At 52.2% G+C, this 24516-nt stretch overlaps 7 protein-coding genes across 8 annotated transcripts; 3 read left to right on the plus strand and 4 right to left on the minus strand.

The window, feature by feature from the left end:
• Nucleotides 1-242: 242 nt before the first annotated feature.
• NCU06404 (GTP-binding protein SAS1) lies at nucleotides 243-2736 on the minus strand. Its single transcript, XM_957149.3, has 3 exons — nucleotides 2039-2736; nucleotides 1641-1908; nucleotides 243-1429 (listed from the first exon to the last, which is right to left on the minus strand). Exons 1-3 carry the CDS (start codon nucleotides 2066-2068, stop codon nucleotides 1110-1112), a joined length of 618 nt encoding a protein of 205 aa, XP_962242.1. The 5' UTR covers nucleotides 2069-2736; the 3' UTR covers nucleotides 243-1109.
• A 1091-nt stretch (nucleotides 2737-3827) lies between these two features.
• On the minus strand, nucleotides 3828-6451 carry NCU06403 (hypothetical protein). The gene is made up of 3 exons (XM_957148.3): nucleotides 6192-6451; nucleotides 4443-6097; nucleotides 3828-4377 (listed from the first exon to the last, which is right to left on the minus strand). Exons 1-3 carry the CDS (start codon nucleotides 6206-6208, stop codon nucleotides 4031-4033), a joined length of 2019 nt encoding a protein of 672 aa, XP_962241.3. The 5' UTR covers nucleotides 6209-6451; the 3' UTR covers nucleotides 3828-4030.
• Nucleotides 6452-8323: 1872 nt separating this feature from the next.
• On the plus strand, nucleotides 8324-10271 carry NCU06402. 2 transcript variants are annotated; one of them, XM_011395888.1, is made up of 4 exons: nucleotides 8324-8584; nucleotides 8662-8767; nucleotides 8843-8986; nucleotides 9049-10271. In XM_011395888.1, the coding sequence occupies exons 1-4, from the start codon at nucleotides 8568-8570 to the stop codon at nucleotides 9700-9702; spliced, it is 921 nt and encodes a 306-aa protein (XP_011394190.1). In that variant the 5' UTR covers nucleotides 8324-8567; the 3' UTR covers nucleotides 9703-10271. The 2 variants fall into 2 exon arrangements, with proteins under 2 accessions (XP_011394190.1, XP_011394191.1); XM_011395889.1 differs by having other exon boundaries at nucleotides 8416-8584; nucleotides 8662-8986; nucleotides 9049-10257.
• Nucleotides 10066-11902, minus strand: NCU06401 (hypothetical protein). Its single transcript, XM_957146.2, has 3 exons — nucleotides 11292-11902; nucleotides 10596-10658; nucleotides 10066-10500 (listed from the first exon to the last, which is right to left on the minus strand). The coding sequence occupies exons 1-3, from the start codon at nucleotides 11739-11741 to the stop codon at nucleotides 10288-10290; spliced, it is 726 nt and encodes a 241-aa protein (XP_962239.2). The 5' UTR covers nucleotides 11742-11902; the 3' UTR covers nucleotides 10066-10287.
• Nucleotides 11903-12572: 670 nt separating this feature from the next.
• Nucleotides 12573-14022, plus strand: NCU06400 (amidohydrolase; the record flags this gene model as incomplete). Its single annotated transcript, XM_957145.2, has 3 exons — nucleotides 12573-12802; nucleotides 12865-13797; nucleotides 13863-14022. 3 exons carry the CDS (start codon nucleotides 12573-12575, stop codon nucleotides 14020-14022), a joined length of 1323 nt encoding a protein of 440 aa, XP_962238.2.
• A 345-nt stretch (nucleotides 14023-14367) lies between these two features.
• On the plus strand, nucleotides 14368-18383 carry NCU06399 (hypothetical protein). Its single transcript, XM_957144.3, has 4 exons — nucleotides 14368-15353; nucleotides 15413-15593; nucleotides 16627-17078; nucleotides 17282-18383. Exons 2-4 carry the CDS (start codon nucleotides 15572-15574, stop codon nucleotides 17852-17854), a joined length of 1047 nt encoding a protein of 348 aa, XP_962237.3. The 5' UTR covers nucleotides 14368-15353; nucleotides 15413-15571; the 3' UTR covers nucleotides 17855-18383.
• A 589-nt stretch (nucleotides 18384-18972) lies between these two features.
• NCU06398 (hypothetical protein) lies at nucleotides 18973-22813 on the minus strand. Its single transcript, XM_957143.2, has one exon. It carries the CDS (start codon nucleotides 22251-22253, stop codon nucleotides 19647-19649), a length of 2607 nt encoding a protein of 868 aa, XP_962236.2. The 5' UTR covers nucleotides 22254-22813; the 3' UTR covers nucleotides 18973-19646.
• Between the last annotated feature and the right edge of the window lie 1703 nt (nucleotides 22814-24516).

Below are 24516 nucleotides of genomic sequence, written 5' to 3' on the forward strand. Positions count from 1 at the left end.
CTTGGCGCCCAGAGCCAGAAGGCACCCATCACCCTCGAGTATGGGTCCTGTAGTGAGCGTGGTGGCATGCCGCAGTGCAGTGGTGGCTTCCTCGGCACTATGTAAACAGTCAGACCGAAGGGACCGACAAGTGGAAGTTGAGCAACGCACAGACCACATCTATCCCGTTCTTTGTGCTCGTTTCCCGAAAGAGTAAAAGAGCACCTCTTGTGGATTCGTGGCTCATGTCAACAATGTTATCGCTCACGTCATACGTCTTGATACTCTACACTAGCCATGGTTGACCAGGGCGTCCCCATCTTTTCAGGGAATATCTATCTATGTTTTGTTTTATGGGTGTCGTATCGTCATACTTTGGAGATACAGCTATAAGGGGGGCCGCGCACGAAATCTACAAACCAGAAAGAGAACAACAAAGGGGAAACAGTCAAGAGAGAAGAAAATGAAATATATTAGGAAGAGCCAAAGATCGCACCCAAACTCCGTGACCAGAATGTTTCGTTTCGCTCTCTGCCCCTCGTCCATGCTGCCAACCCAACCTCAATCCATCTATATCGATCAAGCCGGTCGTAATACTCACATGTCTCCGTATCGTCGTTGATGTCCTCAGCTCCCTAGCCTATCCATCCTACCATCCACTGCTTCTAGAGCGCAATAATAATAGACCCAATAGCGAGAAGCCGGAAATGAGCACGCGTCGTATCTTCCGCGCCGCTTCTCCCTCCTGCTCCCGAGTGACAAGAAAGGGGTTTTCAATGAGCCCTCCAGAATAACTAAAGCCGTCTTTTCCTCTTGGACCTTAGCTTCATTACAACCATAGTAAAGTCTTGAGACCGAAGATACCCTCTTTCTCCCCTACACCGCCTCTTTGTTTCCATGCGGTAGACCCGGCCGTGCATATTGGTGGCCCGCAGGAAGACAGGTGCATGTTCGATAGACGTAGGCTGTAGCCAAATAGAACTGAATGAGGCCAGACTGCTGTCATCCATACTTCGGGAGGATAAATCGGATCTCGTATCGCCATCGTGATTGTCAGCGGGCTTTTTTTTTTTTTTTTTTGCGAGCTCCAGGGTCGGGTTTCGCCGCCACACAACTGCTACCCGTTTGGCTTAACAGCACTTGCCGCCGGATCCTGACCCGCTGTTGTCGCTGACGTTCACGCCCGACGAGCCGCCAGACGCCTCTTTGCCGGATGTGTCGATGATGCGCTTCTTGATGTCGTTGGCGAGGCTGAAGAAGGCCTCTTCGATGTTGATGTTCGCCTTGGCCGAAACCTCGAGGAAGGGAATGCCAAGCTCGTCGGCTAGCGCTTGGCCTTGTTCCTTGGAAACCGCCCTCTTTTCCTCCCAGTCGCACTTGTTTCCAATGAGAATCTTGTTGACTCCTTCCGTCGCGTGTTGCTCCACGTTGGCGAACCAGGTACGGATATCTGCGAAGAGAAGGTCACGTCAGCAAAGGAGCGAGGTAATACATGGCATGGTATCCGATGGGAGATTGCTGATGCCAGAATCCGGAGCAATGGAGAGGCATGGCATCTAAAAGGCACCAATCCATCGCATTTCGAGCGTGACCTCAAGGACCACCTCTTGACCGCAACTGTCATGCCATTTTATGCGGGATGGGAATGTGGGTTCACGTACTGTTGAATGACCTTTCATCCGTCACGTCGTAAACGAGAAGAATGCCCATGGCGCCTCTGTAGTATGCCGTCGTGATGGTACGGAAACGCTCTTGACCGGCGGTATCCCATATCTGTAGCTTCACCCGCTTGCCATCGAGTTCGATTGTGCGGATCTTGAAGTCGATACCGATGGTGGTGATAAATGACGGTGTGAATGAGTCTTCGCTAAAGCGCAACAGACAGCAGGACTTGCCAACGCCCGAGTCTCCGATCAAGAGCAGCTTGATCTATGTCGTGAAGCGGTATCTCCGGTCAGCGTCTGGAAACAGAATAACCTCGCCAAACCCACTACGGGGGAGGGGGGGAACACAAGGAATGTCGCGAGAGTGCGAGCGGTGAGGTGAAGGAAAGACTCACCAGAAAATCGTAATTCCTGTTACTCGACATGATGAACTGGTGTGGGGGTTAACGCCGCCGCCCGTCGTTTCGATCTCTTGGAATGTTTCTCTGGTAGTTCGGACTCCGGAATTCGGCAAAGGGGATATCAATCGAAATCCGGCGTTTCGAAATCGTCGGGCTGTTGTACACTGGTAGTTGCGGGAAAGGGAATGGGGATGGAGACTGGAGGCTCGAATGGTGGTGACGATGCGCAGTTCAGGAAACAGGCGACAGAGCAGGAATGATGTTCAGTTGTAGGTAGGTAGTGTAGGTGAGTGAGTGAGTGGTGGTGGAATGCAGTGGTGGTGGTAGTTGAAAGCGTGTCCGCAGTGCGACGTTGACGGGCCTGTCAAAACTGCAGGGCGGTTGCACGGGTTAGGTAGTAGTCCAGCGGAGGAGGAGTCGCAGAACGAACAAACAGGCGAGAGCGCGATGGGGTCTCCTACTCCTGCACTAAGGTAGACTTGGCTGGCCGGCTACTGGGCTGCGGGCAGTGCGTACCTGGGCTCTCTCTCCCTCCAACTTTACGGGGCGATGCCGTGCGGAGATCCAATGGAAAGGCGAACAATGACGAGGACGGGGAAGGCAGAAAGGGGTCTTGTAGCTTCCACTTGTCCAAGACCTCCCTGCGTGGAGAGGAAGGAACCAAGAAAACTGGAATGTCTCAGATGCCCCTGATGTCTGATACTATCTAATCAATGCTAACCTGGGTCCCAAAGCGCAGGGCAAGTGGAAGTCCAGAGCCCGGGCAACGCGATCACCACCATAGAGGTACAATGTGAGGGTTGACGCACTTGCCTGAAGTGCTACCGAGTCGCGGGCTACACTATGTATGGGATGGGGGGTTATCTGTGCCCTTTACACCTGTACCTCCACTCTAGTGGAAGAACGCTTATTGCAGCGCGTGATCGTGGTCTAGGGGACGCGACTGTTCGGTACGTAATCGGTCAAGTTTCTAGAACCTACAATCGCCGCAACAACTCCACCTGATATTCCATTCTTTGTGTCCCTTTCAACCTTGCAGTAGATAGAGATACCAATGTGTTATGAATGACAGGATGAGCTCGAAGGACAAGTTGTTGTGCATGGCGCAAAGTGTCTAGGAAACCGGAGTGAGAAAGAGACAACTCAACTGCACTCTCAACGAATGCAACCCAAGATTCAGGAACCAGGGAGGGAGCTCTGCCACTAATATCTGAGGTCGCGGAAGAAGGTGAGCCTCGAGACCAAACGAGACCATCCGTTCATTCGCGCATCCAACAGAAGACCAGCTGTCTTTATTTGTTTGTTTTACCAGGAAAGTTGATTAAGGGGTTTTCTTGGCTTCTTCAACAAAATGGAGTATCGTGAAAGGCCAGCTGAAGCTGCAGACACAGGCGACTGGGCGGTCTCACAGCAACATGGTGAGAAAGGCGGGCAGGGCGGTGAACAGTCTATACGCACGAGACGCAGTATCCGTTGATGGATCTATAACTCATATTGGCCCAATGATCTCTTCCACCAAAGCCTTTTCCTGCCCTCCCGCCACACGAAAGGCGGCCCCTGGGTGACCCTGCACCCTGGTTATGCCCCTGCGTGAAGCGTGAAAAAGTCCAGCAACATGCCCGTGGGGTGTTTTCACACTACGTGGACTAAACGTCGCCGCCTATAGGCACATAGGTAGGTAGGTATCCACCGTGTTTAAGGGGTTAGTAGACAACTCTGTTTTGGTGTTTAGGCCCGGTACTTCCTGCACCTGCTCACCTCTGCCATATCACCGGCACCATCTCCCCCGTGCATTCTCAAAACTCCAAGTCCTTATAGCTATTTCATACAAACAGAAGAATCATGGAAGATCTAGTCGCTATTTACTAAAGTACACTGATCATATCACATCACAGCCCAACTAACAATACAAAACGCTTACCGCCATTCACCAACTCCCGCGCTGGGGATCTCGGGATAGAGGATTGATGAAACTCTGACAGCCATCTATTTCTTGCCCAGCCAATCGGCGTATGCCCACCGAATCCTCTGCAGAGCCTTTTCTTGAAGAACGACATTCTTCACACTCGTCAAATCCTCCAGATCCTCCAGGAACTCGCGCCGGATGTCTCCAGGGAGCACTTCAGTAGCGAGTTCGCGCAGCACATGCGCCTCGCAAAGCAACAGCCCGCGGTCCTTGTACTTGAGCCCGCCCTTGGGATTGGTAGCGCCCGCAGCCAGGATTCTGTCCATGTTTCTGAGTACCCTGACGATACGACGAACCTTTTCTCCTCTGCGGAGTCCCTTGCGGCTGCCAAAGACGGTCCTGAGGTATTGGACGATGCCGATGGAGACTGTATTTGAGAGTTAGCAGTGGCATTCAACGTTTCTCAGACAAGAGTCGAGCAAAATAACTTACCAACAACCCCGGGCGCCAGACCGACAAACCCAAAGAGCAATTCCTGGCTCTTGAGAAGCGAGTCGATACCACTGATAGCCACCTCTAAATCCACCTTGGTCTTCTGCACTTGGATCAGCAGCGAGCGGACCAGGTCACCGCTGACGGCGCCGACCAAGGGACGACGGAGGCCCTTCTCATAAGCCTTCAAGATAGGCGTAACATCTCCCTCCCTGACCTTTGCACGGATATCAGCAATCTGGAGGTCGGTAACGTTGGGCGACCCGACGGCCACACTGGGGTTATCCAGCGTGAACTCGACCACCATGCGTTCCAGACTCTCCCTGTCCGCCTTGAGACTGTCGCGGCTCATGATGGCAATCTCGCTGTTGGTGTCATGGCGGATGGTGCCGATGACCTTGCGGATGGGTTCGATGACCCAATTGAACCAAAAGTCACGAACGGTAATGCCGAGGTTCTGAATCCAGTCGATGATGCTGTCGCGCCTCTTGACGAGGACGTACAAAATGGTTGGAGAGGACACGAGCAAAGCCAGAGTGGGGAGCCAGTACCGAACAACGCGGGACGGCCTTCCGTTTTCGGAAACGTGTTTGGCAACGGCTGTCTTGTGCTGTAGCAAGTTATGGTCCAGAATCTGGATCAAGCGTTCGGCAACAGATGAGGCCTTGGGCTTGGAGCTATCGGTAGTGCTGAAAGCGTTCCGAACGTCTCTGGCAACCTTGAAGACGCTGTCCTCGAACACCGAGAGTGGTTCGTTTGTTTCCACCGAGTTGGTAAGAATCGCGTGCATCAGAGCAATGCTATCAACCAGCGTGCTGTCTGCCACCATGAGTCTCGATTCGAGGCCCTTGTCCTCTTCGGCCTTTCGATCAAAGGCAAGCCCTTCGTCCACTAGAATTCCTAGCGCGGCAGCGATCGTCTCCCTGAGCTTTTGGAGCTCTGCTCGCTTTCGGCGAGCTTCAGCGCGGCACAGATCGACTGGAGACAGAACCTTGCGTCGAAGGTTGGAGACTGAAGTCTCATCCATGCTTTGCCGCACGATGGAGTAAAACTGCGACCACTTCTGTGACATTCCCTCACTGAGAGATGCACCCGCTTGCGCCGCTTCGATTTCTGACTGCTGCTGCAAGTGAATGTTCCGAATATGTTCACATACCACATCGTAAACCTCTTTGGCGCGAGACCACGCCTTAGCCGGTGCGATTTGCGTCGCGTACAAACAGCTTTTGAGATACGAACTGAGCACATCGTCCCAGTACCATATCTCATCGCTGAGAGGCATGATTTGGTCAAAGAAGGTGTTCATCAAGATACCGTAAGTCTGAACCGTAGCCTTGGCCACCAGGAGCCATTCGATATCACGCTCATACTGGCTCTCAACGCCGACTTCTCCCTGCTGGGCAAGTTCCTTCTCCGTGGCCAAAACCGAATCCTCCAGCAGTTGCTTGATACGAGAAGGGGGCAGAAAGGTGCCGGACCGAGAGGCAGTAGACAAAATCCTGGCTATGCGCAAGAGCTCATCGGCACGGGGTGAAGGCGGCTCGCTCACGGCCGTGAGCAACCCCGTCTCTTGTTGGTCATGCTCGGCATCCTGGGTCGAGCCGGGCTCCAGTCCCACGATCCTGTCAATGAGTACGTCCAAGTGACGCACCTTGCTGTCAAGAGAAAAGTCATGTTAACACCACCGTCCATCATCGAGACAAACTGACAAGTATGTCCTTATATGAGAGACCCCGGAAGAGTACTGACTCGGCCACGATCGCCATGGTTCGACTTGTTGGTCCCCTAACCCTGCAAACGAATGGTTCTGGACTTCGGGACAATTACAGCAGGTAATGTGATATGAGGATGGTGGAAAGTTCCGAACTGTTCGGGATTTCGTCTCGCCGGTGCTTGGCTACCAGGCCCTTTCGCCGGAAATACGAAGGGAAGGGTAAGTAAGGTTCTCGCCACAAATGGCCTCTCAGCCTCGCTCAAAGACGCGTAAAAGTGGCGATATGGAATCTCGGCAACAACACTGGAAATAGTGACTGGATATGATAAAGTGCGATCAGGCCATATGGCCGGTACCCGTACTACGCCCCCACTTTTTTGGACCTCGTAGAACTCGCACCCCCTAAAGTGGGTGCTCACGGGTACTACGGCCACACCAGTAAAACGGCCAGGTCAGGGTTAGAGGTGCAGTTTTGAGGCTCGATTCGTAGGGTAAATCACAACTTCCCAACATATAGAAATTTCTGAGAAATAAAAAGCTGGACGGATACATTACTCTATTCTAACTATCCTCTAGCTCTTTCTTTATTTTCAATTAATTATTGAAATACGTTGTGGGCGTTCACTGTTTTGGTATCGTTTATCTGATTTGCACCTCTAACCCTGGTGGCCGTTTTAGTGGTGTGGCCGTGTTATTCGTGAGCACCCACTTAGGTGGGTGCGAGTTTGCGAGTCCCAAAAAAGTGGGGGCGTAGTACGGGTACCGGATGTGAAGATTGCCGAGATGGTCGGTTCTTGTTCAAGGCTTTGGGCTGTCACTGTCAAACCCGGAAATGTGGGATGAGGTGGGGATGTTTCTTTGGGCTTGACAAGCGGGGCGGGCGGGCGTCCGAAACCCACCGAGTGATGATCGATGACAGGATTGGTAAGGCGGGGATGGGAGCCGACTGACTTGCAACTTGGTTCGGCTGCGATCCGGCCAAAGGAGAAATGCGTGGTAAGATGAGGACAGTTGAGCCTCATCAATGAATGACCTGATGAGTTGATGACCTATTGTCGGCAAGATGTACACGTGTAGTTGCCGAGGAGAGGTGCGACAGAATATTGTAGTCAGACACAACCAAATGAAGGTCGAATCGAAGCTCAAATGTCAGCCTATGATGTCCAAGGATGGATTGAAGATGCCAAGCCCAACTTTCAAAGGCGGTGACAAACTGCCGATGCCAAAAGCCTCAAGTGGTCAACCACGGCATTGAAGTCAGGGACACAACTCGTAGTTTGGCAATGTTCTCTGAGCCATTACGGAATACCAGATGTTTTGCAAACATACCAGTCTGTGAAAGCATCCACGAACGAGCTTTGGGGAAAAAAGTGACGATCCCATTAAAACGTAGCGTAGCTGCTCCGCCCGCTGTCGCCGCTCAGGTACGTACCGTATGGAAATTACCGATGCCAACTGTGCCAGTTCGCCGTCAGTGGCTCAACGTGCCAATCCAACTGGTCCATCACGCCAACCCCCCTGGCGACCTGATTTGCCTGGGTGGTGCATGGCAGGATGGCAACGAACCAGCCGAAGAAGAGGTGGGATCACGGTGTGGATGCAATCGTTCCATATCACTGGCAAACTCCGGGCAATTCGAGGTTCTCGATGGGAGATTCCATGTCAAAGGGATGGAGATGTGTGTTGTATGGTAAACTACAGTAGCCTTTTGTTGTCAGTCAGCCGACCTCTACTAGTGTACCAACCGCAGTGGTGAGGCACGGTAAGTAGTGTACAGGTATGTATGAAAAAGTTATGGTTGAGATCAATACCACACACATGCCGCCGTATCTCCGCGTAGATCACTTCAACTTCCATTCCTTATCTGATGGAACTTCGCCCTCAGTTTCCCACCTCGCGGTGACGTGGTCAGTGCCTGTCACCCAAGGAACTCAAAAGATAGGAGCCCAAGGAGGAACAATGGCACATCTCAATGCACGGCAGAGCATGGTGTTGGGATTTCATTGCTTGGCGGGCTCTCAGTTTCATTGAGCACTCGCTGAGAGTCGCCGTCCGGTCATTCGAACTTGGTGAAACAACATCCAAGAGTGGGTCCGGAAGGCGGAAACAACAGCTTCGCAGTGGGCCGATTCTGGGGTCATTCCCGCCATTGGTCAACCCAACACGTCTCTCAGGGGCTCCCGCCAAAGGACACCAAAGGCAAAAGGACTTTAAAAAATCCAGCAACCCCTAAACTTGTCAGTCGCCTTTCCCTAGCATCCCACTTGCAAGAGGACGCGGTCGATTGTTTCTTTTTCTTGCCCCGGTTTCCTCCACGCGCATAGTATCTTCTTTCCTCGCTACAGGTCCCTCCTCGCGTTCCAACACCCAGCAACACCTAATTGGAGGCGCCTATTCTCTATTCGCCCACCATGGCTTCGGCAGTCCTGTACGTTCTTGTTTACCATCGTGCGCCTGTCAACCGTGCCCAGATCGAAAGCTGACTCGTATCGTCCCGTCATCTAGTAATGCGACCGTCGCTGGCCTGAGCTCGACAGACACGTACTTCACCGTCTTGGAGGAGGTTTCCAAGTACAATGTTCAGCTGAGCTACCCCGAGAAGCTCTGGGCGGTACGCGGCCCCTGCAACCCAACCCCGAAACGCCGGGACGAGACACGAACAAGGATAGCTAACGTTGGACGATAGGCGTGGTATCTGTGGATGCAGAACGACGTTCTCGCGACCGGTCTCATGAGCTTCTTCATGCACGAGATCGTCTACTTCGGCAGGTCGCTCCCGTGGATGATCATCGATGCTCTCCCCATGTTCAACAAGTACAAGATTCAAAAAGTTAGTGCCCAGCCAAGCATGACCTGAGACTCAAAAAGCAAAAGAAACTAACAACCACATAGGAAAAACGCCCCACCTGGAGGGAACAGTTCGAGTGCGCCGGTCTCGTTCTCCTCAGCCACTGCACCGTCGAACTCCCTCAGATCTGGCTCTTCCACCCCATCGCCACCTACTTTGGTCTCGACTATGGCGTGCCCTTCCCTCCTCTTTGGAAGATGGCCCTTCACATCTGCATCTTCTTCGTCATGGAGGATGCTTGGCACTATTGGAACCACCGCGCGCTTCACTACGGCCCTCTCTACAAGGCCATCCACAAGATTCACCACACGTACAGCGCGCCCTTTGGTCTCACCGCCGAGTACGCCTCCCCCATTGAGGTTATGCTCCTCGGTATTGGTACTGTAGGATCCCCCATCCTCTGGGTTTCCATCACCAAGGACCTCCATCTCGCCACCATGTATGTCTGGATTGTCCTCCGTCTCTTCCAGGCCATCGACGCCCATTCCGGCTATGACTTCCCCTTCAGCTTGCGCCACTTCCTCCCCTTCTGGTGCGGTGCTGAGCACCACGATCTCCACCACGAGCGCTTCATCGGCAACTATGCCTCCAGCTTCCGCTGGTGGGATTACTGCCTCGACACCGAGGCCGGTGAGGAAGCTGCCAAGGCTCGCCGTGACAAGAAGCTTGCGGCCATCAAGGCCAAGAAGGCCCAGTAAATGGGTGGAGTTTATGGATCCGCTGTTATGATACCGTTCACGGTATTCGTACTGTTGTCTTCCAAGGTCTTCTATTCGACCTCACTAATTTTGGACAACGCATCACCAAACAACGGGGAAGAAGGAAGGGAAGAACCACCTAACGATGGGAATTGGTCCATGAGACAAATCAGGGAAATAAGGATTCGATAAAGGCCAGAAACGGGTTGGTTTATTTTGGCTGAAAGATAAGAAGAGAGGTGCGGTTTTGGTCGAACACGGACCAACCGATGCACACCTCCATGCAAAAAAGGCGTTTGGAAGAGGAAGAGAGTTGCGTCGCACCTTTCTTGCCGTACGCACGCGGTGGTGCAGTTGGGGAGGGGGGCATTTTCCTTCTCGCTTCTATTAATTCTTGTACATAGCTGATTCCTTCTTTCGGCGTCCTCCTCGGCAAAGCACCACCCCGTGCCCAGCCCTCTACCCCTTCCATACAAAGCCCTTTTGATAATCTAGTAATGAGAGGATCATGAAAGTAAAATACATAACCTAGATACACTTACATACACCCTTGATGACTCCTGAGTGAAGCTTCTGTCAATTACTTCACTTCTTAAGGTGCGTAGGCGTGCAGCAATCACCAGACGAAGCCACGGCCCGGTCGGTCAAGTTGGGCATGGCGCAGCTGGCGCCAGCTTCCGGCTCAGTCTCGCCAAAGTCTTTGGCCAAGGAGTCGCAGATAGTAGCTAGTTCAATGTCCAGGGATGAGAGACCTTTGGGGACGTGAGTCGTCCAGCGAATGAAGGTTGTGTTGAAGACCTAGGCAGGGGCGGTGAGATTAGAGAGGAAGATAAGAGGGAGAGGATATGTGGCAAAAGAGAGCATGTAGAGGAGAGAGAGAGGATGTGGCTTACATTGGACCATTCGGGATGGTGGTTCTTGAGCTTGCATTGCAGGGAGACGGCAGTCATAAAGTCCTAATTGGGAGGCGTCGAGATTAGGATCTTGGTTATAACTCGGAATTATCTGAGTCTCTGGGTGTGTAACACAGTCTTGCATGCCCTATGAGACACGCTCGGTATATTGTAGCCACGCAAATCGTGAGTAATAATGGGGTCGGAGCTGTGTGCAACAAGGAGAAAACGAAGAAAAGAGCAATCATATATGGGAGGGGGGGGGGTGCATAGTAAAGATAAAGCAAGAGCCCGAATTTCAAAACCCATCCAAGAGTCCAAATCGGACGAGAATAAGCACTTCAGCCAGATAGACATAGTAGAGAGGTAGGTAGGTATATCAGATACCTTATCCGTCATAACTGGCTGGCTGGCTGGCTGGCTGGCGTCGCAGCTCGGTTTCTTTCTTTCATTTGTCCGTTCGGATTTTCCTTCATCATCAACACCACTTGTGCGTGCATGTATGTGATTTGACCATCCAAATCCGAAGCAAATCCCAACAAATGCGATGACACAGATACAGGTCGGTAGGTGATTTTTGAAGAAAGAAGGATAGACAAGTAGCCATGAAAACAAAAAGGTACCACAAACACTTCAACCACCCAAACGAAGAAAAGTCATTTCACTCAACAAAAAGTAAAGTAGAACAACACATACCCAAGTCTTGGCAAAGGTCTTGAACTTAAAAGTCCTTTCGATAGCGAGACCCTGCTGTGTAAGCGTCCACCTACCACCACCACCACCGGTGGACAAAAGCTTCTCAAGTGCCGGATCAAGAACCGCTGGGTCGGAACCCTCAGAGAATTGCGGCTTCGTTTCCGAAGGCGAAGACGACATGTTGCGAGATTGTTGTTGTTGTTGCAGTGACGGGCTGCGCTGTTTTTGTTGCTGTGTTTGCTGAAGATGATTATGCGTGGTGGTGGTGATGGTGGCGGGTTTTGGTGTTGTTGTTGTTGTTGTTGTTGATCGTTTGGAGGTTTGAATGGAGATGGAGAACTTCCTGGTCAAAGAAGTGTTCTCGGCGAATGTACGGTAGTTGGGGTACAATTTGGTAAAAAGAGTCCGCGATTTCGTTGTTGGAGCGAGGGTGAGGGACATGTTGATCATTTTGTCCCAGGAAAAGAAAGCTTGGATCAAAAGAATGGACTTAAAGAGGGTCGAAGGTGATGAGGTATTGCTGTGCTGTGCTGTGTTGTACGTACCACGAAGGTGTGTGGTGTGGTGGTGGAAGGTGAGAATGAGGTATACTAAGAAAAGGTGAGGTCAAGGTGAACATTGATGGGCACGTTCCTCACCGTGAGGGGTTCGTGCACTGTCCAGGTACATAGCCAGTTACCAAGGTCAATCGCGTGCCATGGAATGGATAGCGAAGGGTGATAAAGTTCTCGCTTTTACACCGTTCGTTTATTCATGAACTCTCCTGTAGCACATTAGAATTCCACAACTTGAAGCCGTCATGTTGTCAGAAATGATGTTGAACCATACATAGCGCAAGTAGAAGTCAATCATAACCCTATGTAGCAACCCTGGGCTGTTAATTGCTTACACATAACTACCAAAGCAGTCGCGTCGTCACCATCACTGACAGTTTGGAACTGCCGAGGCCAATATTGATGACTTCTGTCGTAGACAACCACTCGGACATGCGTGTTTGGGTTACTTTTGCAGGGATCAACGAAGCCACAGTGACGACGATAACGTTTACAGTCAACACCTTGCCGTCTTAGGCAGGTTCTTCACAATCTATGACAGTGTTCGCATGATATAAGAGGGGAGATTCGTCAGCTTGGTGTGTCTACCAGTGAAACCAGGGCCAACTTTTGGAGGTTCTCAAATCATCTCATAATACAAAAGTCAACGATCGCAGAGATACAGCCGAGTGCCAGAGACTCTTCAACATTATACCTTTTGCAAACGCCAGGCTGTCTACAGGTCAATATGCAGATCAAAGTAACTCTGCCCAACGACACCATCAACAGGGACTCTGTCGATGATAGAGCTTCCTACCATGGAATCCTCGCCGATGTTCTGATACCCGGCCGTGGTGAGCCTCTGAAGAACGGGGCGTTGGTGGTGAAAGACTCGGTTATCGAGTGGGTTGGGCCAAGCGACGAGATACCCTCAGAATATTCCTCAATCCGTGTCTCGCGTGTACCGGTTCTTATGCCGTGAGTGAACTTCTTCCGTTCAGCCTCGGCAAGCCATTAAGCGACTGCTAACCATAAGACAGAGGCATGTGGGATGTACACACACATTACGAGGGTGTCGGCGTCGCACAGGGCATCAGAGAAAGCATGAAGCCTTTCTTACCCGGGACAGCCACGCTCATCGGGGCAGTTATTGTCGACGACATGCGCCGAACGCTCATGGCGGGGTTCACCTCGATCCGCGAGCTCGGCGGCTATGCTGGGGACGTTGCACCCGCTATTGACATGGGCGCCATTGTCGGCCCGCACGTGTACGCGGCCATGAGCCTACTTAGCATCACAGGTGGCCATGGAGATCTTCATGATGTGCCCCTCCGGACCGTTTTAGATGCTTGCGCAAATGGCTCATCATCGTGCTTCCTTTGTGACGGCGTGGACGGCTGTATCAATGCTGTGCGGCAGCAGATTCGACGAGGCGCCAAGGTGATCAAGGTCTGCTCGACGGGCGGCGTGCTTTCGCTGAATGACCAGCCCGAGGACACGCAGTTCAGCGCCGAGGAGTTGCGAGCCATTGTGCAAGAAGCCAAGCGGAGCAGCCGAGTAGTAGCCGCTCATGCCCACGGAAAGCCCGGTATCATGGCGGCTCTGGATGCGGGAGTGAAGAGCATCGAACATGGCTCGTTCCTGGACGAGGAGGTTGCCGCCAAGATGAAGGAGAAGGATGCCATTCTGGTCCCTACACGCCACGTCGTCGAGGGCATGGCTGCTAATAATGACGACCTCGATCCACGGCAAAGAGCGAAGCTGGAGCGAACCATGCAGCTGTCGAGAGACAGCATCAAACTGGCTCACCGGATGGGGGTCAAGATTGCCCTAGGGACAGACACTTTCCGCAGCGACAAGAATCATGCGGTAGCCCACGGGAAAAACGCCATGGAACTTCGCTACGCCATTGAGGCTGGGATGACTCCTCTTCAGGCCATTGAGATGGCAACCGCTACTCCTCCTGAAACCTTGTGAGTGTTGGATATCGTCGATGCTGTTATGTAGCTGTGGCTGACAATGGTCCGTCACTTTCCAGGGGTCCTCAGGCTCGAAAGTCGGGCCAGCTCAAGGCTGGCTATGACGCCGACTTGATCGCCATTTCGTCTAACCCGCTTGAAGACATTGAGATTTTGATAGATCCGGATAACATCACCCATGTGTGGAAGGGAGGCGTGCTGTTCAAGTGCCCTCAATAATTATGTAGTACCGAGTCAAGATGCATCAGTTGGATAGACTCTGGGAAATCGATACCAAGCACGTGAAGGGATGAATGTTGGGAGTGCGTTGTTGATGGGATGGAACCAACTCTGAAGGTCGAGACGGAAGAGTTGAAAGTGGAAGTCCACGAGGTGACATCGTGCAAGTAGCGCTACCATCGATCAGCGCACTTGCAGTGCTTGGGTGCTTGCAGTGGAGACAGAAATGCGGGGCTGACCAAGGCTTCTCACGTGATCTCAGCTTTCACCTCAAAGGTTTCCGAGTAAAGGTATACATAGTATTTCTTAGTTTGAAGTCCAAATTGTTTGCAAACCAATGCTGTACCAGATATTACCTCATGCCGCCCACAAGTTTGACAGTATAATTTCCAAATCTGACGAGCCACCAGCTGAGTGAATGCGGATTATTTGCGAACAGTAGTGCGGGACAAACACTATCGGTTCGGATTTCTGCACTCGTCCAAATTCCGAAGCCGTCCGTCACTTCAGTTGAGCTGCCGCATTTGTCACCACATTGCTGACAAAGCATTCGGCCGACGACCCGCGGCCGCGACAAAGGAAAAGAGCACTGTTCGCTGCAAGGTCCCGTCCACTGCAGTCGCCATTGCCTTGACTGGAAGCAACTTGGACTTCTCAAACCAGGAACGACAAGCTTGAACGTAACTGTCAGGGCCAGTCCTGCAGTGGGTTTGTGTGAATGGGAATCTGCAGTGATTTCGAGGTTTGAGCAAAGCCAAAACTTTTTACCGAAACACTTCCAGTCGGCAATCAGTTGTCACCCAGTCCAGTCCCATTGCAACTCCCTTGTCGACGGGACCGTCCATCTCCGCCCACTTTTCCCACTTCCTCTGGATCCGATTACATACTCCAACCATACTATACTATTCCATCTTTCGTCGGCCGCTTTGCTGAGTCAACTTACACATCCAAGTTGCTTCCAACAGCCACACCACATCGCACCACAGCAGCTCCACGCCTCCAGCTTTGAGCCTCGCTCCCATCCACCCTCCCTTGCGACGCTATTCAGAGGGCGCCGTTGCGTGTTACCGCACCATCATCCAGTCAGCAGACAAGCTGGTCGAGATCTCCGGAAACCCTCACAGAACTTCACTGGGCACCTTTTCTCACACGGGACAGATTTCTCATCACTTGCTGGACTGGGTCCGATAATCGCTTCAACAATTGGTCCAACTATCTCAAACCTCGGCGCCACTTTTGATCCTACCACTTGACCTGACCCCGTCATCTTGAGGGTGTTTTCTGCATCAATCCCCATAAGGCCATCACCACAATCTGCACAAACCGTAGAGGTAAAAGCCCGCACCAGGTTGGTTTGATACATTGCTGACATCCAGCCCCGGCTTCTCAGAAAGTGTCCTGCGGTTACACCAAGTACCTGGCACAAAGGCACAAGATATCTGCCCACCTGTACCGCACGCAGTCTATAGTCCCCGGTCTGCGGAGCGGGCCTGCTGTACCACTTGCGGACCTAGTAGTTCTGGTAAGCGTTACAGTCACATAGAGAAGCATGTCGACAAACCTCGAAATGGGTGAGTGCTTTCCCATCATCTGTTAGGTTTCCAACCCCTGCCCTATCGTCCAAGCCGTCATATATTATTTTCCATGTCGATCAAGGCCACGAGTCGAGTTTTGGATATCCGACAACACGCAAGTGCTTACAACATTTCTCACACTCGGCTGGGGTACTTTGCCATGTTCACGGATTTGATTAAGGCTTGTTTCTCTCTCTTGAGATACTATCTAAAGGTTCTCGGAAGCACCTCAGCTGCACGGCAGACAATGGTGGTTTTGGCTCAATCATGTTGCGGCCAAATCGAGCATTGTCAGCACATCCGGTCGCTAAGCAAGGGTCGCTCCGAGCCCTGTTTTTGTCATCCCCGTCCAATCTCATGTTACTGTTCGAGTATTGGAAGTGTTCTAACGCCTCCTGGACATAAACCCTTCCTTCACCTTGGCTCTCATTCTTTCACTGCCCACCAATCCTCTCTATCCTTTTATGCATAAAGCTGGAGTTCTCGGTCTCTGCAAGAGCCTGAGAATGCGAGACCAGTGGTTTTGCATCCCACCTGATTTGCGTAACTCACCCTGACGAGGTTCGTGATCTTGTCACTACCCCTATCACTTACATGCACCTCTCCTTCACGCTTGCGGCCATCTACATGCGCTTCGACTACTCATCCCACGTATCAACCAAAACCAAGCCAACATCAGCAAGACTGGCTAGTTGGGTTATGTTCGGCTGGAGGTTGTAGATACATCTATAATCTCTGCCTGCCAGCCGTCGCGGCCGCTTCCATACACATCTAAAACCCATGCGCTCTCTCTTCCCCTTCCAACCTGAAACTCAATCAAGCTCGTACCTATCACTGCACCCACGATCTTGGCCTTGTCGTCTCCAGGAGCCAACAACACATTGTCTGACTACATTGATACAATTACTTTACTTCTTCACTCCTGCATTACACGCTATTCTTTTCACAATGTCCTTCATCTTTTTCAAGACCATCCCGACTCAACCCTAAGCCACTGCTTGGGATATACTGACACCATCTATCCATCCAGAGCCGAGGGCTCGCGATTCACCGGCTGAGCCTATTCTAGCAAATAACCACACCGACCAAGCCGCCTACCAAATTCCAGCTTACCCAAATCACCCAACTTCGCCTTCTGGCGGACAAGGAGGAAGTCGGACCTCGCCCATAGCAGCAGCACCACCAGCTCTGCCCCATGGATACAATCATCAAACACCAACTGGCCCACACGAAGCACATTTGCACCCGGAATTACGAACTCACGAGTCCGGCCCCACAAACGGATATCAACCAGTGCCCGGAATGATGCCTGTTGGCGTCCCTCCCCAACCCGAGCAACAAGGTGCCATGCCTGCCCCCAGTACGCCTGTTGGTGTATCACAAATGGGAATCGTGAGCCCGGGCGATAGCGCTGGTGATGGTAGGAAGTCCAAACGAGAACTGTCACAGTCGAAGCGCGCTGCCCAAAACCGCGCCGCACAGGTCAGTAGTCTCCGATCCCTTGCGTTCTGGAAGACTGGTAAGCTTTGTTGTATGACCGATGCCGCAATCGCATCATCGGCCTGCATCTGGACTAGTCGCAATGGCGTGACGAAGGCCAACATGCAATACTGCAATACTGCTAGCAGTCGTTCAGCTGCGACAGCTTTTCAATGTATCAAGCTAATCATGGGCTACTACTACAGAGAGCATTCCGTCAACGAAAAGAAGGTTACATCAAAAAGTTGGAGCAACAAGTCAGAGATTACAGCGAGATGGAGATGAGCTTCAAGGCCCTGCAGAACGAAAATTTCGCGTTGAGGGACTACATTCTTCACCTGCAAAATCGACTCATTGACGTCCAGGGTGACTACCCACAACCTCCTCCGAACATCAGCCTAGCAACCCCCCACACTCAGCAACTTCAGCAACAGCAACCGCCTCCACCACCCTCCGTACCTCACGGCATTGCGCCTGATCCAGTCCAAGCTGTACAGCAGGTTCCTCCCGCTACCAGTGCTCCGTCGGCATCCTTAGAGGAAGCCGCGCAAGCCGTAGCCGGCCTGAGCCGAAGTGACCACCACATGGGTGGAACTTCCCGGGATCCCTATAACACAGCGGTCTCGGCAGCAGCTGCTGCTGCCGCTGCGGCGGCGGCTGCGGCGGCATCTCGCACAGATGATGACGCGAGGACGGCGGAGGTGATTCAGAGGCAATTGCAGGCGGATAACAACTCAGGCATGTCGGATGGTCTCCCACTTCAGCAAGCAGCTATATAGGAAAATGCTGGCACAGCAGATTACTTGTTGGAAAGTACGGGTCTGCAAACCTCTGTCGATGGCCCATCTGTTGTTGAGCTGTGGTTCGGCGTTCTTATACCGTCTATTCTTTGGACCTTGGTTCTTGGCTTTGTCACTTTACCATGGCGTTGCGGACTGATCTCTATAATTCGAAGTCGTTACCTTTTACCTTTGGATTGATTCGGTGATTTTTGGTGCAGAGTGGTCCTTGTGTCTTGCCGATAGGAAACACGAGGCAAATGACCTATGTGTAAGTTGGGGCGGGAGAAAGGGCTGTGTGCTGGTGTGTGTGTTTTTGCGTGTGTATATGCTTTCTTTAAGTTCCCGCGTGAATGACGAAGGAAGACCACGTGGGAGTATACTAAACACCTTCATCTGGTCGCATTAAGAATAAGTCTTCTTGAATAACGAAGGTACAGGGAATAGATAAGAATAAAAATCAGAACCAAAGGAACCCAGCTGTACCCTTTCTCCTCATCATATCGTGCTTTTATAAACATATATTTCAACGGCCACAAAAAGAAGACTGTGGTGCTTCGTATGACGCCACAGGATATGTACCAGTGTTTCCGCTCCATCTCGATATTCATATGGATGTTTCTTGTCGATATCTCTGCATTCTTCGCTACATCCAGTCTAGAGGTAGGTAGGTAGACAGGCGTGCAAATTCTTTTGTCATTTGCACAAAAAGGGAAGGGACTTGTCGGGGAAGGGCATTCACCTACTGTACCTGCCTGACGGCCCTTGTCAAATTGGAAGGAAGGTCCCGCCTCGAAGGAAGGACTTGGTGTACTTATGGAGAAGGCAATACCCGGGTGCAGGAAAAATACTGTTGCCAACCAGGGAAAGAAGCAATGAATGGTCCAGTTAGGCAAGCAGGCCAGCAATGGCCGAAAGAGGATGTCTGGCTTGATGTAAGGAGGTGAACGAGGGATGGGCATGTTGAATTTAATGGCTTCCAACCTCAAGTTTCTCGATTCTCTTCTGTTTTGGCTCGTAGGCAAATCTCGTGGGGCATGTAATAACGATTTTAAAACAAAGACAATTGGAAGGAAATCGAAAAACCGACTAGGTGACTGGATTGAAATGCAAAGGAATTTTGCAAAGGAAACATTATCAATATATTTCGTAGGATACATACACTAGGTATTAAGGGTAAAGTCGTACCAGACAACTTTTTCTTCCTTTCCTGCCCACTTGCAAGATATAAAAAGCACTCCGCCTGGCCTGGCCTGGCCTGGCCTGCCCTGTGCTCTCTTCCAGCGCTATTCCGTCATGCAAAATAAATACAAAAGAGAAGTTCTATGGTGTTGGTATGATGTACTGTTTTTCCGAGAATCAAAAGTAAACAACTCAACGCTTCTTTTAGCAACGTCAACCTCCTTTGCTCGTAATGCAAACCCCGAACAACCCTTTAAATGATCCGTGATAGATCACGGAAAAAGGACTCAGAAAATTAACCAGCGGCCGCCACTGTAGCCCCGTCGTCAGACTGAACACTGATATATCTCGCTTCAGCTGTATCCGGCCTCATGAGTTGTCCCCGGCTCCGACCGCGGCCTTCGGCTTCACTTCCACCCCCACCTTCACACCACTCTCGTCCCTACCGCTGTGGGAGTTACTCAAATCCGCGATATCTCTCGTCAAGATTTCTACCCTCTCACTCTTCCTATAACCTAGCCAACACCTCCTTGAGCAACCCACTCCCCGCAGTCCCCGGAGTGACAGCCCCAGGAGTAGAACGCGCCAAGCAAGGACTGTTGATAAGGAGTTATGCCGGTGGCGGCGCCACCAACGCTGGCGTAGCCTGCTTCGTCTCGGCCACACTGTCTAGGTCATGTGTCGTCGTTGTCAGCTTTGGTGCCGCCCCCGGCCCTCGCGCCTTGAGCGTTCCCGCGCGCGTGATGGTGATTTGGTTGGCTTTCACAGAGCGCGAGCGCTGCAGAGAACCGGCGCTGACGGAGGCGCTGCGGGCAAGGGGGATCGGAGGAGGTCTTCCCGATCGTGATTGGGTGGGGGGCTGCGAGGGGGAGCGTCGTAGTTGCTGTCCAGATGGCGGAGGAGAGGATGGTAGTGTAGACGATGCACACGAATCAACCCGTTTCGGTCGGGCGCCGGCGCGGCGGGAGATGCTGATGGTGCGGGCGACGGAGATCTCGACGGCGGCTTTGATGATGGGGTCGGCTTCTTCTGCTTCTTCCTCGGCGGCTGCGGCGAGGTCGACGGAGGGGGAGAGAGTGTGGCCTTTGTGAACAGGTAAGAGGGGGGAAGAGGCTGTGGGAAGGGACGGGCTTTCGGGGCTAAGGATTGGAGATGAAGTCGTTTCTGGCATGGACGACTGCGGCGGCGGTGAAGTGGGTGAGCGTGTTGACAGGACTGAAACCACTTCCCGCGGTTCGGGTGGCTGGTAGACGGTTGGTTTGAGAAGGAAGGGGCTGACGATTTTCGGCTCGTTCGACTGGCGGCTACTCGAGACGTCTAGAAATTGTGCTGGTGGGCTCTTAGGGGTATCGAGCATGAGGGTGGAATCTCCGGGCGCGAAATGGGAGTCTTTGCGTGGGGGGAAAGCCTGTTCCGATTTGGACTGATGCTGTTGCTGTTCTTCCCAAACTTCCGGTTTTCTGGGGGTGGCAGAAGTGTTTTCGTCACCAGGAAGATACTCTGATTTGCCCTTCTGCTGCGGTTGAGATTCGTGGTAAGAATGATGCGGTTGCTGCTGCTGCGCTTCCAGGAAACTCTGCTTGTGATCGGCACGTTCCTGCTCTTTTATTGTCCGCGGCGAGATTATCGGCACTCCCTTTTTCTCCCTACGAGGGGGAGGAGCATCCAATGGCTGCAAGTAGTCAGAAAACCCATCTACCGTTGGTGACGGGATAACGGCTGGCGACGAGTGTGCGCGTGATCGGGGACTTGGGGGAACAGCAAGTTGTTGACGGCCTGGTATTGGTGGTAAAGTTGAAAAAGATGGTGATCGTGTCGGCTGGGGCGAGCTTGCCCTACGGAACTGTTTTACCTCCTCTTCGCGTTGAACCACAGCCCTGTCGTTGACGGACTTGAGCTTTTCGAGCGTAGCCTGACGCCTCTCCAGGAGTGTCATTTTGCTGTTTCTTTTTTGCTGTTGCGGGTTCAAAACTCCACTAAACATGACGCTGTATCGATCCAATGTGATACTCGGAATCTCCACGTCAAGTCGTAAGGGAGCACTAGTCTCCGAGTTGGGCGCAATACTCCGTGATCGGTCATTCCAAGAACTTACTGGAGGCACCGGCGGTGGTGGTGGCTGCCTCCGCTGCCGTGGCTCGACAGGCACAGTAGTTGTTGGGAGATCCGTATTCGACCTAACGAGTAGTGGGACATGCTTTTGTCCCTTTTTCCCACTGATCGCGTGGTTCCTCGGTGGGACGGCACTGCCAGCAGCTTCCCGTCCACTGCTTGTTGACGACAGAGAAACCGCGGAACTGTTTGCAGAAATGAGGTCGGCGGCCTTTGCTGTATTTGACTGCTTCCCCCTCCCGAACAGGGCTCCAAATATTCTTTGTCTTGTCGTCTTTCGTCTCTGAAGAGGGGGTGCTGGAGGCGCTGTCTGAAGCACCATTTGCGGCGCTGCTGCTGGCGGTGGCGGTGGTGGTGAAGGAGTCCTTCGAGGTGGTGTGATGCTTTGTGGTTGCCAGGAGCTGGGTTGAATTAAGGAGGTTTGCGAAGGGCTTCCCAGAGCCATTCCGATCGGAACCTCCATTGAGGTTATGAAGGATTCGTGGCCAGTCATAGGGGCTGGAGCCAAAAACGAAGTCATACTGGATGCTGCTGCTTGATCCGGACTCGCCTCTGGCGTTGGCAGGTTTCCACCTCTGATATCCATCACGTATGGTTGCATGCGTAAGGGATTTAGCCTTTCAGCCCCCCTCCACCCATCCACAGTGAGTAGCATGTCGTCCCTCGACTTGCGTTTCTCGCTAATTGACCTCGAACTTGCTGACCTGAAGGATCCAGGTCCAGCCGAAGTGCTTGGTCGATGCGGCATGACGGCTATGGCAGCGGCGACAACGTCGAGAGTGAGAACCTGGCGAGACAGACGACGGACGAGATAGGGTTTCCATCTGCCAGGAAAGGAGAAGTGGCAGACATTGCGGTTTTGAGTAGGACGGACACGTCCAGTTGCGTTGCGTAGGGCAGAACCTGACACAAAACCTGGTCCTGGGATGAAGGAGGCCCATGGGTCATGGCCGTGCACAATAATACCCTCGTTGTTGACTCCTGGATGGAGCCCACGATGTCGGCCAAAACCCTGGGGGAGGTCGATTGGTCTGGGCCGCTTAGCCCCTTTCATCGTGGTGCCCGCTGTCGTCATGCCTTTGGCAGTGGGCTCCAGGCCTTGCATCCGCCGCTAATATCGCTAGGTGCCCTGGCTCAACCACGGATGTCCACCGATGGTACCTGGATAGGCCGGGAAGGACCCTGATATGTTTGTTTCGAATTATCGTCTGGGAATCGTAGCAATCACCGAAGGCGAAATGGCGGAGCGAATTGAGAAGGAGGAATCACCTCACCGGCATTTGAGCAAATGAAGGACGCTGTCGACCCAAAGAGAAGAAGGATTGAGAGGAGCCATCCTGGCCACAATATCCAGGATGGGTGAATGCCAAAGGAAGAGGCGCGCTTAACAAAGCTATATTGATGAAGATATAAAGGAGACAATTACCCAGAGCCTCGAATGACTTCATTTTGTTAGCAAGCCTAACGCCAGCCCAAAAGCCATCCGAGGATCGCATGGAAGTTCGTTGGCAGGCTTTGATCGAGCACAATGTTCTGGAAGGCCATTGTCCAACCAAGATGGCCGAGGCCCTTGATGCTTTTCCCAGTGAGGTTGATCACCGCCAGGGATATGGCTCAATATTGCCCAAATCATGAAGATGAATTCTTGGAAGGAATCTGGGGTTGATGATAGAGGAAAGAAAACTGACGAGCAGGTGGAGAGTTGTCGAGGCTTCCCTTGTTCAGCATTGGACAATCTGGAACAATGTGTGTGTACAATGCAAGGGGCGCGACAGATCCACTTCCAGGGCTATCCTAGCATGGCCTTCTTCGGCTGCTTCCCGGCTTGGGCGTGTCTCATGTTGATGGCTCCCACCGTGTACACTACATACTCCAACGATGGTTTGGACTCGGGAACCGGGAGAGATGCGCCATGATCGGGATCCTGGTCTCCATAAAGGATATGAGGCTGCCCCAAAGAGGATTGGGCCACGCCGAAACCGATCCCAGGAGTTGCCTCGATAGACCATGCTGGATCATATCTAAGTCGATATTGCAAAGGATGTGTAGCCATTATTAGCCTATGCTGTGTTTGGAGTTAACGGACAAAGAGGAAGGCGTCGTTCGATCCGTGAACGAGACCCTAGCATCAAACAACCGCAACAATGCCATGACCTGTCGTTGGTTTCGCCGCATCTTGCTATTTGCTGACTTGACGCCGCCGTGGTTGTTGAGGTTGTGAACCGTATCAAATGATGCCTTGTGCAGATGTGGAGATGACGATGAGATCCCGTCCGTCCTAGCAAACTCGCAAGCTTACCAAGCGGGGCTTCATTGTGCTGAGAGCACCGGATTTGGGCGATGACTGCCTTGTCCTTGGTAATGACTGTCGAAGAAGTACGAAGCATGCGGTGTATCTTACATGTGTACGTCTTTTACCATGCTGTCAGAGCCAGGCGCTAGACTCTCAGGCCAGCAATTCTGATGTCCACCAGCGCGCCAAGACTTCGGTTTAATGATGTTAAAAGGGGCCGGTTATGAATCCGAAAATGTCGAGGCTACGTCTCAAAGATGCACAACTCCAGTCAGCGACAGCCTGCCTGACTGGAACCCTGGACATCACACGCCCTTGAGCCAAGATTCGTATGATATAGGAGCTGCCGGCTTGAACAGGTAACCTTTGGTTTTCACCATACCTTTAGATAGGTAGCTTATACCTCAGGGATTTGTGCCTGTTGTTGGCGCCTGGGTCCCGTCGTCTCTTTGTTGAAGTTTGTCATGTTGGATGAAATGGAGGTCTAGAGGAAAGAGGTGCTGAATGGATCTCTGATTCGCCGTGCACTAACCGACATCCACGAGGCAAGCCGAACGCTAGAGCATGCGTCTGCATTCAAGGAGCTCCGCTTGTTGTTGGGACGACAGCGGGATGGATCCGAATGCTTGACCCTCTTGGCGTCATATGCAAACTGTTTTCTGTGCTTTCCAACCCCGTCATCATCTTCACTGATGTGTGCGCCATGCAGACAACGGGCGTACTTTGCTGCTCCTCTTTGTTGAGATGAATGAGGGGCATCGGAGCAATGAACCCAACATGGTGTTGGGGCACAGCATCAGAGAAGATGGACGTCTGTCAGAATATCTTCATACTGTTGTTGATGTCAGACTGAAACGTCGAGAGTACGACAGCAAACTCTTCTTGCTGTCCGTCTCGGCGGTCAATGAGGCGGAATGGGGTCGTGGAATTCCACGGCCCTGCAAAAGAACGGTGAAGAATTCCAAGTCTGGATGAAGAAGAAGCTGCCACCTGTTTGTTGAAGAGGGGCCCACTGTTGACCACTTCGGTTGCTCCCGTCGATCCAGCTTGGAAATGCCGCTGGGAGTCGATGGAA

This window comes from Neurospora crassa, linkage group IV, assembly GCF_000182925.2.
Source record: "Neurospora crassa OR74A linkage group IV, whole genome shotgun sequence".
NCBI lineage: Eukaryota > Fungi > Ascomycota > Sordariomycetes > Sordariales > Sordariaceae > Neurospora > Neurospora crassa.